Below are 14,987 nucleotides of genomic sequence, written 5' to 3' on the forward strand. Positions count from 1 at the left end.
CCAAAACACCCAAAGATTCCCCAAAACAAAAACACACACACACACAAAAAACCCATATCCCTCCCCTCTCCCAGACTTACTTCCCCAATTATAAGTAATGCTATAGAATGATTCAAAAGTTACACCAGTGTGATACACTAAACCTGTACTATCTCATCTGTTTTCACACAGCATAAACTGGAATGTTATCAACTCAAAAATTAAAAACTATACTTTTCAGTGTATGAATTTGGAAATTGTGACAGTACTAAGAGAAAAGTAGGAATAAAAGAACCTCAGAATTTTTCTGATCATTGGACTTTTAAAATCTAGTTGGGTGTGCTAGTACATGCCTTTAATCACAACACTCAGAGGCAGAGGCAGGCAGAGAGATCTGAGTTCCAGACCAGCCTGGTCTTTATAAATTCTATAAAATTTACAATATTATAATTTAAATTTATAAAATATAAAATTCTGTAAGTTATCCAGGACCACATAGTGAGTATCTTGGTTCAAGAAAACAACAAACAAAAGAAAATAAAAAAGTATCAAACATAAACCAGAATCAAAATGCCATTCAGAATATTAATATTAGTTTAATTGCTCTTTCAGAACAATTCTTTTAGGAATGATTATACAAGTAAAGTTTACTCCAAGAGAACAAAATGGGGCAAATATTTTTTTTAAGTTGGTAAAATAGTTACATTCTTACATTAAAATACAATGTGAAATCGGTTTCTTAAGATATTGTCTTCTTTAGCTAGGGATGTAGCCCATATGCCTGTAAAGTCAGCACTCAAAGTACAGGGCAGAAGAATCAGGGATCAAGGATTATACTCAGTTATATAGCTGAGTTCGAGGCTAGACTAAGCTACCTAGAACCTTATTCTCAATAAAACAAAGATATATCTTTATCAAATTCTCTATTAAAAATTCTAGTATCTTTATACCTAAACACTATATTAATCTTATACCACAAAGGATAATTTAAACTAATTTTAAATAAACATTACAAATAACATCCACCTAAGAGAGAAAAAATGAGTGTTATTAATAGGGATATTCCATATAGAAATATTCATAATGATAACATTTTTAAAAGGAAACATTATTTAAAGTTATTAAATATATTTATTCCTCCCTTATAACAAATCTGCTGAAAAGCAAGTATTAATAGCCCTAACCAAAGGGGATAAATTAAAATTTGTATATACTTGATTTGTTTGAACAAATTCAAGGCTGAATCTTATTTAGGAAGAACTATGACTACTGTGGGGGAGGGGAGACAAATAACTAATGCATCTAAAAATGTAGATGAACTTCAAAACCCTGTTAAATGAAAGGATCCAGATACAGATTATATATTGCAAAATCTCAGTTAGCATAAAGTTTACAGAGAAAAGGCAAATATACAGATAAAAAGGAAGTAGTGGCCTTGGGGGAGGCAATGAGAATAAGGTTCAAATGCGAACTGGCAAACAGATCTTTTGAGGGTAGTAAAACTATTAAAACTAAGTGAGAACTGGATGGAGCAATGGATGCCTGAAATCCTAGTAACCAGGAGGCTGAAGCAAGAGAAACTGGACTCTGAGACCAGCCTGTGCTACCCAGTAAGCCTGTTTCAATGTCTTTAAGAGTAACAATAATGAAGACCCCAGGAAACTTGATGGTTCTAACTGTCACAGAAATAGGCCAGTTTACCAAAATACACTGTACTGCATATTTTAAAATGAGTGAACCTGACAGTAAAGTTTAAGCTATTTTTAAAAATTTCTATTTACTTATTTTATGTATATAGATATTTTGCCTGTAAGTATGTCTATACATGCCTGGAACCCATACAGGCCAGAAGAGGATGGCTAGAGTTATTAAAGCTTGTGAGCAGCTATATGGGTACTGGAGTTGAATCTGGTATCCAACAATTGCTCTATACAGCAGAGCTATCTCTCCAGTCCCCAATGAAGAAGCTATTAAAACAAAAAAAAAAACTGGGTTAAATAGCTGATTATTCTTCTGAATTGTAGTTAGCATATATAAAAAATAGATCACCACTTTAAGATCCGTTTGTTTGTTTTCTGTGAGATTGAGTCTCAGTTGTCTGGCCTTAAACTCACAATCCCAGGGCTCCAGTATCTTGAGTGCTGGAGTTACAAGTATACACGTTCACATTTAAGGATTTTTTTTTCTAACAGGTTACTTGTTTGTTTATGAAGTAGGAGAAGAAGACAGAAAGGATGTGTGTGTGCTTACATGTCACATAATATTGTGGAGGTCAGAGGACAACTTGTAGAAGTCAGTTTTCTTCCTTCTACCATGTAGGACCCAGGGATCAAATTTAAGTCATCAGGCTAGGAGACAAATGCCTTTTTCCTCTGAGCAATTTTGTCAGCCCCAACTTAAGAAATTTTAAAAGAAAAAATCATCTTTAAATCATTCTCAAGCTTAAGACTTACAAACTAAAAGAAAGTAAATCAGAGATCTTAGAACTGCATGCCAGACCTAGCGGCACACAACTAAAATACTAGTTCTTTAGCAAACTGAAGGAAGAGGAATTCAAGTCCAACACAATTAAGACCATGTCTCTAAAAAATTAAACTAAAAACTTTAGGTAGTTCAAACATATACATATATGTCTTAACTATGAAAACAATGCAAAGTTTCCCCTGGATATTGTTTTTATCAAGGTCAGAAGACCAGTTTTAGATCCACAATGCAATTACTTTCAGAGGCCTACTTACTCCCTAATGCAAAATCTGGAAAGCATGTCATATTTAATTTCATATTTCTACTTGAGCAAAATGGTAGGAAAGGAATATTCTTTCCATGCAAAAGCCATTAGGTATGAGAGATTATTTGATTATTACTTTCATAAGACTTCACAGAAGCCAAACATTTTAACAATTAATAGGAAAGAAAAAGAAGGTAAAACTGTCACAAAGAACAATATATAAATCCTTAGCACAATACAAGTAAAAATTTCAGCTTCATGAATAAATGCAATGACATACGCAGAGTAAGTAAAGGCTTAGCAGAGACTGAATTCTCCTTGAAACTAGTTTCCTAGTTGTAGCTGTTCTTGTACTTGGATAAAGCTGCCCAGATGATGATCCACAATAACAGAAAGATACTGTAATGACATGCTCAACCATATTAGAAATAGTACATGGAACTACAAGTGATATTTCATAGAACAGAGAGGTACATATAGAACATTAAAAGGGCAGGATGTGGCTGCTCTTCGGAGAACCTAGGTTCAGCTCCCAGCACCTGTTTTGGGCACCCCACAACTGTCTGTAATTCTGGTTCCAGCTCTTCTGGTGTTCATGGGCACTGCATGCACATGGTACACATAAATGTACTCTGTGCACAGGAATACACATTAAAATTTAAAAGTATATACACATATATACATATATATATAATATATAATTTAATAATATAATATAAATGTAAGATACTGCTGCACACCTGATAACCTGAGTTGAATCTTGGGGCCTACCTGTTGGAAAAAAGAGAATCAACTTCCTCTAATTGTCCTTTGATTCCCACATATGTCATCAAGTGTGCATGTGCACACTTATACATACATTAAAAAAATGAAAACGTAAAAATTTAAAATGTAATGCATAAACGTTTTTTCCTTCAAATAGTCAATAGTTAAACTGTCCAAAGTTAGAAACTTAGAACTGTCTAGACAGGGGCACATCAAAGCCATTAACACAATTTATATCTCAATAAATCAAAGGTGGTAAAAACAGAATGTCATCTCAAACTGAAGAAATACCAGTTAATGGTTAGAAATCTTGACAAGAGCTCATTGACAATAAAATTTTAATATGAATTAAGTACTAAAAGATGCCAGAAAATAAAATTTCCAAGTCCTTCAAACATTTCCAACTGTCAGATATATATTTTTCTGATATACATCATGTATATGTATATATAACAGAAATAAATACCCGACAGTGGAACACACACACAGACACACACACACACACACACACACACACAGAGGGAGAGAGAAGAAGAATCTATACATGGATATCATACAGTTGACATGTTGAATACAATTAAGAGTAGTCATTATCTCTTTTGGTTTGGCTTCTATCTTACATTTTTTGCTCCCTCTAAGCTTTTTCCCCTTCCTAGTAACAATACTGAAAAAAGTATACACTAGTAATTGTGGTCTATAGCAGTTTAAAAATCACCTTTATTGTTGTTTTGTTGTGGAAGATTAACTGAGGATTTTGTGCATGACAGATGAGCATTCTATCATTGAGTTATTTATACCCCCAGATCTTTTCCTTTTGTTAAGTGTTGGAGAGAGAATTCAGGGTCTTGTGAATGGTAGATGTTTTACCACTGAGCTACATTCCCCCATCACTGTTAACTTACTTATTTTTATGAGTAATAAGTAGGTAAGATATGCATCTGCTAAATATTTAGCTCTCTGAAATGAACTTAACCCTATTATTTTCAAGTCTGTGTCGATTAATTAGTATAATGTACAATAAAAAATATGATCAAATTAAATATTCAATATCTACAGTTTTAACATGGAAATCTCTTAACCAAAATATCCAAAGATAGACCATCTGTGTTACATGATAACATATTCATCCAACCTATCTCTTTTTACTAAAAGCAATTATTAGATTTGGGCATGCATAAACCTACATAAGCATGATTACATGATTAAAAATTAGTAGTGATATTAGTAAAGTTTACAGAACATTCCATATTAACTACAACATACACAAGTTTTTCTATATAGTTTAATATTTCCCATAAAAATGTGAGCATTCATGACAATGACTCTAACAAACAACACTGGAGGTGAGGTGGCACATATTTTTCCTGTTTGGAACTTTCTAAACACCATCACTCTGAAATACAACTGTTAAAACTGCTATTTTAAAGACAGGGTCTCACTGTGCAACCCTGGCTGACAAGCGTACAAAAGCACGCGCGCACACACGGACGAACGTGCACACACACACATGCGCATGCGTACACACACACACACACACACACACACACACACACACACACACACACACAGTAGGGCTAGGAAGATGATTTGGATAGTAATTAAGACCTGAATCTGGTTCCTCAATATTCACATAAAAAGCTGTGTAAGAAAGCTTAGGCAGTAATCTCATCAACGGGGAGGGAGAAGGAGGATCACTGAAGCTGCTGGTTAGCTAGACTAGTCAAACTGGTGAGTTCTAAGCTCAGTGACTGATCCTATCTCAAAAAAATGATACGGGAAGAAATCTGACATCAATCTCTTGCCTCCTTAAATGCACACATGCACACACACAGAGAACAATAGTGAGCATTTTATCACAACTTATAAGACACACTGGGAGAATAATGGAAGGTAAAAATGATACAAGAAAATAAAACAGAAGAGTTATAAGACAAACTACTAGGAATTGGGTGATTAATTCAACCCTACATTTCAAGTCTGAAGGAGAAGGAAGTGACAAGAAATGGAAGAGGCAATGAAGTACTATAAAGTTTTCAGAAAAGAAAGTACTTCTCAAAAAGGTCTGAACTATACAAAAGATAACGTTGGGCTAGGGACATACACTTCAGTTGTAAAGTGTCTGCCCACTGTGTGTGAGGTCCTGAGTTCAATACTCAGCACCACAAAGAAAAGAAGGAAAGATAAAATTCAAACTTGCAGTGTTAGCAAATTGAACCCAGCAATATGATCTCCAGTCTTCCTCAACATACCATTTGTATAACTACACACATACATACAAGATAAACACAATTTAATTTTAAAAGCTTAATACATCTTTGTTTTAAGATGGAAATTTTATATTTAAAATGAGTATCCTTATCCTTTCTTTCCCCCCCCCCCCCCAAGATAGCCTCTTGTTATGTAGTCCTGGTCAGACTAGATAGGTTGTCTTCAAACTCACAGAGATCTGCCTGCCTCTGCCTCCCAAGAGATGGAATAAAGACTTGCATTATTACACCCATCCCAAGTGACTTTTTTACTCTAAAAGATTTTATTTTTATTTATGTGTATATGTGCCCACACAAGTCAAAAAGGGTACCAGATATCTTGGTATTGTAGTTATAAGTATTGTGAGCTGCCTAACATAGGTCTTGGGAATCAAACTCCGATTCTCTGGAAAAGCAGCAATCTTAACCACAAAGCTACTTCCCAGCCCTCAGGTGACTTAAAAAACAAAACAGAATTTATGGGGACATATACTCTAGGAAGAGTCTAATTTTTTTTCTTTCTTTCTTTTTTTTTTTTTTACTAACCTGACAGCTTAATCCAATAAGTTATCACAATTTGATACTTTATAATTGTTAGATAGCTAAGAGGAAATGCCCAGTATTTAGATACAAATGTTAGCTATTTTCCTTTCTTAATAATTTAGTAAAAAGTGTCTTTAGAAGGTTAATTTTTATATCATTGAGTAAAATAGTAAACTAGAGAGAAGGAAATAAGTTGATTCCTAGTATAAGACAGTTTCTAAGCAAAATCATGAATACCAACATAAAGGAATCCCAAGGTTTTCTGTTGCTTACATATTAGCTCAGTATTTAAAATGTTCTAATTCTTCTCTGAACTTTTGTCTAGATTATTTTTTGGTTATTTTGTGGTTTTGTGTGGATTTTTAAAATATTTATTTGTTTTATGTGCATTGGTGCTAGCTATGTCTGCATGTACATCTGTGTGAGGGTATCAGATCTTAGAGTTACAGATGGTTGTGAACTGCCATGTGGGTACTGGGAATTGAACTCAGGTCCTCTCCTAAGCCGTCTTTTCAGTTCCTTATGTGAACTTTTAAAAGCGATTTCCTGTTAAGTATTAAATTTCTGAAGCCCAAATTCTTACAGTCTTTTATAGGGTTTAGCCATTCAAACATAAAAACAGATCAGGTACAGGGTATGAGCCTGTAATCCCAGTACTGGGAAGCACAGACATGAAGATAGTGGAGTTGTCTTGCAATGAGATTCTATCTCAAACAAACCAGAAAAATAAAATCAGTAAAGTAGCCCAGAAGGGAAAGGCTGCTCCTGCAAGTCTAGTGACCTGAGTTTGATCCCTAGAATCCAAGTAAACCTGGAAGGAGAGAACCCATTCCATAAAGTTGTCCTCTGACCTCCATACATGTACTATGGCACATGTATTCCCACACACATATCATGTAAACACATGAACATAATAAGTTTTTTAATCTGATAAAAACAAAACCAGAGGTACTTTAAAATATTTTAGAAAAGGGTGTTAGTTGGTTATACTGCTCAGATGTTAACAATGTATGTTTTTATTTGCTAAGATTAAAAATAGCAGGAAGCCAGGTCTGGTGGCTATATTAACATATACTCATTTAGTTTTCAATAGTCTATTTTCAATACACTAAATAAGATATATTCATAAATTTTTTTATGTTAAGCTTTTTGGACAGATGTTATTGGTCATAAAAATCAGGGCCTCATGTATGCTACATAAGTGTTTCAGTACTATCCGATAGTTCCAACTCTTATGTAGTTTATAATATTGTAGAAATTACTTCAGCAAACTCAGATATTACAACATATAATTATCAAGAGAAGACACTTTATATCTACAAATGAAAAGAGAACTAAACCAGAGCTAATAAGCTTAAATCCTTCAAACAGTATATACTCCTCTTAATAATTATTTGGGGTTCAGGTCTATAATCCTAGCACTTAGGAAGCTCAGGCAAGAGGATTACGATAAGCTTGAGTGAGGGTAGCCTGGGCTTCATAGAGAGTTCCAGGTCAGGTTGATTTAATTCATTAACAAAGTCATCTGGATTTTATTCATATACATTTTAATAATTATTCATCCAAGCTAACAGACTGATAATTATTTCTTTAACTCAACCACTATATTCCATCATTACATAAAGTGAATGCAATTCTTCAACCTCTTTTTCATTAATTAAATTGATGCTGTAAAGATTTACTAGGTAGCCAACACATACTTTTATTATTGTACTACAGTTTGGCTAAAATATTGTCAAATAGAAGCTGGGTGTCATAGCACATGCTCATACTTCTATCACTAAGGCAGAGGCAGAAAGACTGCCACAAGATCAGGCCCAGTCTGGTGTAACTACTGAGTTCGAGGCCATAGACAGGTACATAGAAAGAGCCTGTCTTGAAAAACAAAACAAGAGCTATCAGGTAGGGAAAACAAAGTTTGGCAAATTTTTTTGCTTCAGTATAATAAAAAGCTTAATTTATTTCTTAAGTAATTTTACTTTTGGCCAATGGAAAACTATATATAGCAGTACGTTAACAAGAAAATAGAAAGGCATTTTTCTAGTTTTTAGGACTTTCCTATTTTAAACATCCTCTAATAGTACTGACATTTGTCAAAGTTATGTATCTCAATTAAGACACAGGTACATTAAATATATCTCTGTACCATTAAAGTAAAATTGATCAGCTAGTTGAAAAAAATAATAGTTTTAAGGAAAATAATTCAACAACTAACCTTTTTGTACTCCTAAAAGGGCAGTAGATGTCTCCTGGGAAGTTCTGTCAGGTTCCTGGGGAGGCACAACCATGGCAAGTGTGTGTATGGGTACTCGTGGAACCTAAAACATCAACTCAGAAAAAAGTCATCTCAGATCACAGAAGAAAACAAAGTTCCATAAATAAAACATATTGCTTTATGTTTTTTTCATATAATGTAACATTCACTTTTCTTTTTTAGATTTATTTTATATATATAAATGTTTGCCTGAATGTATGTATAGGAGCCACATGTGAGCCTGATGCTCTTGGAAGTCAGAAGAAGGCATAGGTCTTCTGCAAGAGTAACAAGTGCTTTTGACTGATGAACCATCTCTCCCTCCCCCTCACTTTATTTATTAGAGCTTAGTTTTTTTTCTTAAGCCTTCATCAAGGAATAATTTCTGGGAATACTAAATAAAAAGATTGACGACAATCTACGTGTTTGATGATTTAGATTAAATAATATTATTATTGTCTTTTGCTCAAGTGAAAGCCTTATAGCCCCAGTTATAGTGAGAAGTATAAATCACATACTCACTATGTACTGGCCAATTTACTCTTATTCAAATTTTATTTGAGAAAAAGAGAAAATAAAATTCCAACATATTTATTGAGTTGGAGTAGACTATGAACTTCCAGGATAACTGAGTGGAAAAGAACTATTGTTTTCATTAAACAAAAACTTTCAAAGAATACTTATATCAAAAAATAGTCTATTTTATTCTACCTGAGATTCATCTTGTGACGGAGAGGTAAGTTGAGACACATCTGTGGTGGGAACTGATAGAACATTATTTGGATAATCCAACAGATAAGAAACAACATTAGTATGGCCACCTTTTGCAGCTTCAATAAGCATTGTTGATCCATCCTAAGAAAAAATTGACCATAGTTAATTCTTTATGAATTTACTCTTAAACTCTGATAAAATTACTTAGTAATTCATATAAAATCAGTATCCACGGTTTTTTTTTTTTGAGTGGTATTCGCTTTATTCCATACATGTCAGCTCTACTGATTTGTCATTCTTTCAGTATCCATGGTTTTTGTTTTGAGTGGTATATAAAATCAAATGTATTAATTTTACTTTCAGGTTTTGAAACGCAGTCCTGCTATTTACCCAAAACTTACTTTGGATTCAAGGTAATCATGCTGCTTTGGCTATGCTACCAACATGCAGCTCAAATCTCATTAATATTAGCAAATATTAAGCATTAAAAGATCAAATTTTTAATAATAACATATCTTATTATTTGGTGGGTTTTGTTTGCTGGTTTATTTTTTTCTTGAATCAGTCTCAATATGTACCCCATGCTGACTATGAACTGACGTAAATACTACTTTGGAATATCTACTGACAATATTATAGACATATGCCACCATACTCAGCTGGTATTACTCATACACCATGTTAAGTAGAATACCTTGAGCTGGGTATGGTTGTGTATGCTTTCAATACCAGCACCTGTTGAGGCAGAGGCAAGAGGATCTCTGGGAGTTTGAGACCAGCCTGGCCTACATAGTGAGTTCCAGAGACAGCCAGAATTGCATAGAGAAACACTGCTTCGAAAAAGTAAAAATGAAACAAAAAGTAGAATACCTTGAGTCGATGAGTAGGGTCAGCTCCATGAGCCAGTAGTAGTTCAACCACTGCCAAATGGCCTCCTGCACATGCTAGTGACACTACTGTGTGATCATTATTGGCTGTAGCCCTATTCACATTGGCACCTTTAAAGAAAAACAGTAATCTTAACAAAGGTAAAAATGAAGCCAATTTACAATATCACTTAAAGATTTTTTTCCAAGTATAATACAGACATAAAACAGGTGTGTATAGCTTGAAATGTTCACAAAGTGAACACACCTGTGTCACTAGAATCAGATCAACAAATAGAACATTATCCACAAACCAAAAGTCCCTTCAAGTGCTCCCTTTTCAGATACTCCAAACCACGGTAACTCTTAACTCTGACTCCAAATGGTATCATGAAAACAAAAACAATGTACTATTGTATTTTATTTAATCTTCAACTAAACATAATCCCAAATTGTATAAAAACAATCTTTTAAGAAAGATAAGACAATATAATGATCGTCTATTACAACATGAGACTATTTTTTAAGCTGTTTAACAATAAATTCAGACAATGCAATTATTTAGCAACTCCTACAATCTAGAAAGGCAGTATTCAATGTGTTCCTATTCTTTGTAATTCTTATTATATTCTTGGAAGGTTATTGGTGGGTATGACTTAGGTATTCTATTTAATTATACAAGCATAAGAGAACTCCAGAAGTTACCTATCTGCTTCATTAATCACCCTCACCCCAGCAGCCATTAACTACCTGTAGCTCTTAATCTTAAGGGGCTGGGCCTTCTAAGATTCACCATCCATGTTGGGATGCCTATTGGCAGTGTCACTGTATAGGTCTTGTTTATGCAACCATACTGTTTCAAGGAATATTTACTTATTTAATATAGGATCTCACAGTGTAGCTCTGGCTGGACTGGAACTTACAGGCCAGTCAGACTAGGCCAGCCTAAAACTCACAGAGATCCATCTACTTGCTTCTGCATGCATCATACTTAGGCACAAGGCCTCCAGACATATTTTTAAAAAGATCTTTGTATACTGTTAATTCAACTGTATGACAAAAAGTATAGGATCTCTCACCTATGTCTGCAGCAAAACTGCCTTGAATGTGTTCAATATTTACTGGAGAACAGTGGTTATTTACTTTTACCCTCTCTAGTTTTCAGTAACAATCATATACTGTTTGATGAAAAAACTCAACACGAATAGAAAATTTCCAGCAATCATCACACAAACCGTTCATTGTTTACTACATAAAATACACCTAAAAAAAAGTCTGATTATTTTTAACCACTAAGTGTTCTTCTCAGAAATGGAAGGCTTTTGGAAACAACCACTTTCTGAACTTGCTTTACCTTTGCTAATAAGAAACTGAACTGTGCACAAATGACCAGCTCTTGCAGCTTTCATCAAAGGTGTTCTTCCACCTTCAGATTCATGTTCCTATTAAAGAAACAGAAAATAAATCAATCAACTAATTAAACATTTACTTTAAGAACTTAGTAATAATGATATGATTAACAGTGAGGATTTAGTACTTACTCATGTGGACACTTACACTACCGACTTCAATTCCTCTAATATACAAATTCATTTCAGCTACACTAGATAGCATGACCTATCATGGGCAAGTTTCAACCCTGCATACCCAACAATAACCTTTAAAGACAATAAAACTAACGTTTAGTTTGGTTCCCAATAAATTAAATTTTCTAATTACAATTAAGAAGGTATTTTTCTTAACTATTCATGTGACCTGTTTGGGGGTGGAGGAAAACTTAAGTCCCTAAGATGATTTTTAAAATCCTGATATTTTATTAAAACCCATTAAAAATTTTTCCAAAGGGTAAAAGTTGAGAACAGACTTTTGCAGTTGTCCTCTGACCTTCATATGTGTAGTGTCATGCATGCACATGCATACACATGTACACACATGAACACACATACACAATTTAAAGGATTTCTACCAAAAGATGAAAACAGCACTAAAGAAAATCATAGTATTTTAATGAGTAAAGGAGAACAAAAATATATCAATGAACAGAATGTTTTAGAATGGAAATTAAATACTTGAAAAGTTAAAGGCAAAAGACATAGTTTTAGCAGCAAAACCATTGTTCTTCTCTAGGAAGTTTGTCAGATACAAGAATGCATGATAAAAAAAGCTTCTCATCAGGTCTTATTATCAAATAGCACCCAACTGAACTCTCTTGTGTGATTAGTAGTCTTAGTATGGTTAGTGTACAAACTCTTACACCACATTCACCTAAGCGCTGGAATTGTGGTTGATAACTTTGTTTCCATGAAGAGTTTTCAAACCTATCCTCCAGATCCATGTTTATAGTAAGTATGTAACCGTGAATTCTGCTGTTCCAGGTGATTTTTATTAGGAAAAGTAGAAAAACTGGTGATGACAGTTTTTATTTCACTATTCTTTTAAATTAACTTAGAAAGTCACTTAGCTGCCATACATTCAATTCAAAAGGTGCTTTGTCAACAGAACATAACAAAAAAACTTTAATCTACATTATGAATTAAGTATGGGGGGACAAAGAAATAGTTGGGGCTGAAGAGATGACTCAGCAGTTAAGAGTTCTTGAAGTTCTTCCAGAGGGCCCAAGTTTAATTTCCAGCACCTACAAAGGTGGTCACAAGCTTCTGTGACTCCAGGTCCAGAAATCCAATGTTTTCCCAAGGTACCAAACACACACAGAGAACACATATACACATCAAGTAAATAAAAACTCAAAAAAATTAAGTGTGGATTATCAGCCCATTGAAAAGTTTAAACTACAGGAATTCCAATCTAAAAGGACTTTTTTCTTTTAAATTTTATTTTGAGGCACGATATATAGGCCTTAAAAATCACAATTGTTCTGTCTCAGCTCCAGGAGTACTAAGTCTACAAGTGCACCCTACTATATCTGATAAAGAAGTGGCTATGAAGTCCAGGTTGTATATACTGTTCCTCAACTACTAATAAAATTTTGTTTATTTTGACTTCTTAATTATTACACATATTGATTAGGTAATAATTTTTACTAACTCTGAGTTATGAGAGAATGAGTAACTGTAGATAATGCTAAAACAATCTCTTTTTTCAAATGGATTTTGAATTTATGTGTAGCCAACTAGCATTTCTGGCCATCTAGATTAAAATATATATACACAATAAAGATATCAAATGGATTAGAGGACTTTGTCTAGGCTTTCTATCCAGATTGTTTTCATACCTTCCTATATTTCATTTTACTTACTATCTTTTAAGTCTAATTTTAATTTCAAAGCTATGTATCCATGCTTGTCATCCTAGCACTCAGGAAATAGAGGCACATCATAAACAGTTCAAAGCTACCTTCAACTAAATATAGAACCTAAGGTAAGTCTTGGCTACCTGAGACTCCATCTCAAAAAACAAAACAAAAAAACCCCCAAAAAACAAAAAAACCCAACAACAACAACAAACAACAACAACAACAACAAAATAAACAACAAAAAGCCAGTGACATGATTCAGTAGGTAAAGGTGCTGGCTTAGCCTGATGAGCTGAGTTCAACCCCTGGAACCACATAGTGGAAGCAGACAACTGCTTCTGGTTGTCCTCTGATCTCCACAAGTGGAGCAATGTGCATGTATGCATACACACAAGAAATAAATGTAAAAAAAAAAAATTGAAGCAAAACAACAGTAATAGAAAAAAAAATCACCTATGCACCTATTTCCTTTTGTTGGCCTCATTTAAACTTAAAATATATGGTTTATTAAACAAGGCTATATAAATATTTATTATATGTAACATACCAGAACAGCTTTCAGCACAAATTCATCAGCAGCTCCCTGTCTTATTACAAACACAGGTAATCAAAACAATCGTGAGCATAATATTTTTATTATTATTTGGTTTTGTTGTGAGAGAAAATCTTACACTATACTCCAACTTGGCCTTGAGTTCACTCTGTAGATCCTAAATTAGCCTTGAATTCATAGCAGTCCTCCTGTCTCAGACCCCTAAATACTGGGATTGCAGACATAAGCTCCCATGCCTAGCTTGAATATACTTTTGATGCTATTAGTAGTCAGCACCCAATTCTGTTTAAAAAAAAAATTGACACAATTTGTGACAATATTTATTGTATCCACTACTTTAAATAACTTGAATTACAGCTCCTTCACTAAGATGGACAAAGCATGTCACTGTTGTTTTTCCTTCTTTTTAACGTGTCAGAACATTTCCACTGCCACCTGACACTTCTTGCCATACATTACAACACTGAATTTTATTTTCAACATTCCAGTTTCAGTTACAAATGAAAGTACCTTAACAAGAGAAGAAAAAAAAAACTGTGCTGCATTTTGTCTCCTATTTCTCCTACTACTTTATATATATTAATTTATCTCTCTATATATCTAATCTCTCCATATATAGAGAGTTGGTTTTGTTTTGTTGAGACATAGTCTCACTATGTAGCCTTGGCTGTCTTGTAACTATGTAGACCAGGCTAGCCTCAACTCACAGAGACCCGCCTACCTCTGCCTTCCCAGTACGAAGATTTCCACTACACTCAGCTACAAAAATATTCTTATATTTGAGCTGAGTCACTTACTAGCTAGACTTCTCTTACTTCATGTGTACTTTGTTTGTGATATTTGATCAAGACATTAATATGAGTAGAAGACTGCTTAGTTAAATTTGAAATTCACTAAAAATAACTTTTAAGTTTGTACTTTCTGGGAGTTTTTAAAAACGAATACCATATATAAATAATATTAAGGAAATAAACTACTAACAATGCAAATCTCTTCACCAAGACATCATATTTTCAAATTGAAGAGGATTTTCTTTGTCAACAAAGTCCTTTAAGTCTTAGCTTCAATTCAGATATCCCAATCTAT

General features: G+C 33.8%; 1 protein-coding gene across 8 annotated transcripts in view; it reads right to left on the reverse strand.

Moving 5' to 3' along the window:
- The window catches only part of LOC114617264 (ankyrin repeat and KH domain-containing protein 1), a 104,853-nt gene that overhangs the window by 44,386 nt on the left and 45,480 nt on the right, over positions 1-14,987 (reverse strand). For 6 of the 8 annotated variants that reach the window (XM_028762837.1, XM_028762836.1, XM_028762833.1 and 3 more), the window contains exons 11-14: positions 11,450-11,537; positions 10,100-10,227; positions 9,227-9,370; positions 8,477-8,579 (exon numbers count right to left, since the gene is read on the reverse strand). In XM_028762837.1, coding sequence (XP_028618670.1) covers positions 8,477-8,579; positions 9,227-9,370; positions 10,100-10,227; positions 11,450-11,537 — 463 coding nt within the window. The remainder of the gene's footprint in view (positions 1-8,476; positions 8,580-9,226; positions 9,371-10,099; positions 10,228-11,449; positions 11,538-14,987) is intronic. The other 2 variants (XM_028762838.1, XM_028762835.1) reach the window with 1 other exon arrangement.

The sequence above is a fragment of the Grammomys surdaster genome, unplaced genomic scaffold (genome assembly GCF_004785775.1).
Source record: "Grammomys surdaster isolate TR1022 unplaced genomic scaffold, NIH_TR_1.0 135, whole genome shotgun sequence".
NCBI classification, from domain to species: Eukaryota; Metazoa; Chordata; class Mammalia; order Rodentia; family Muridae; genus Grammomys; species Grammomys surdaster.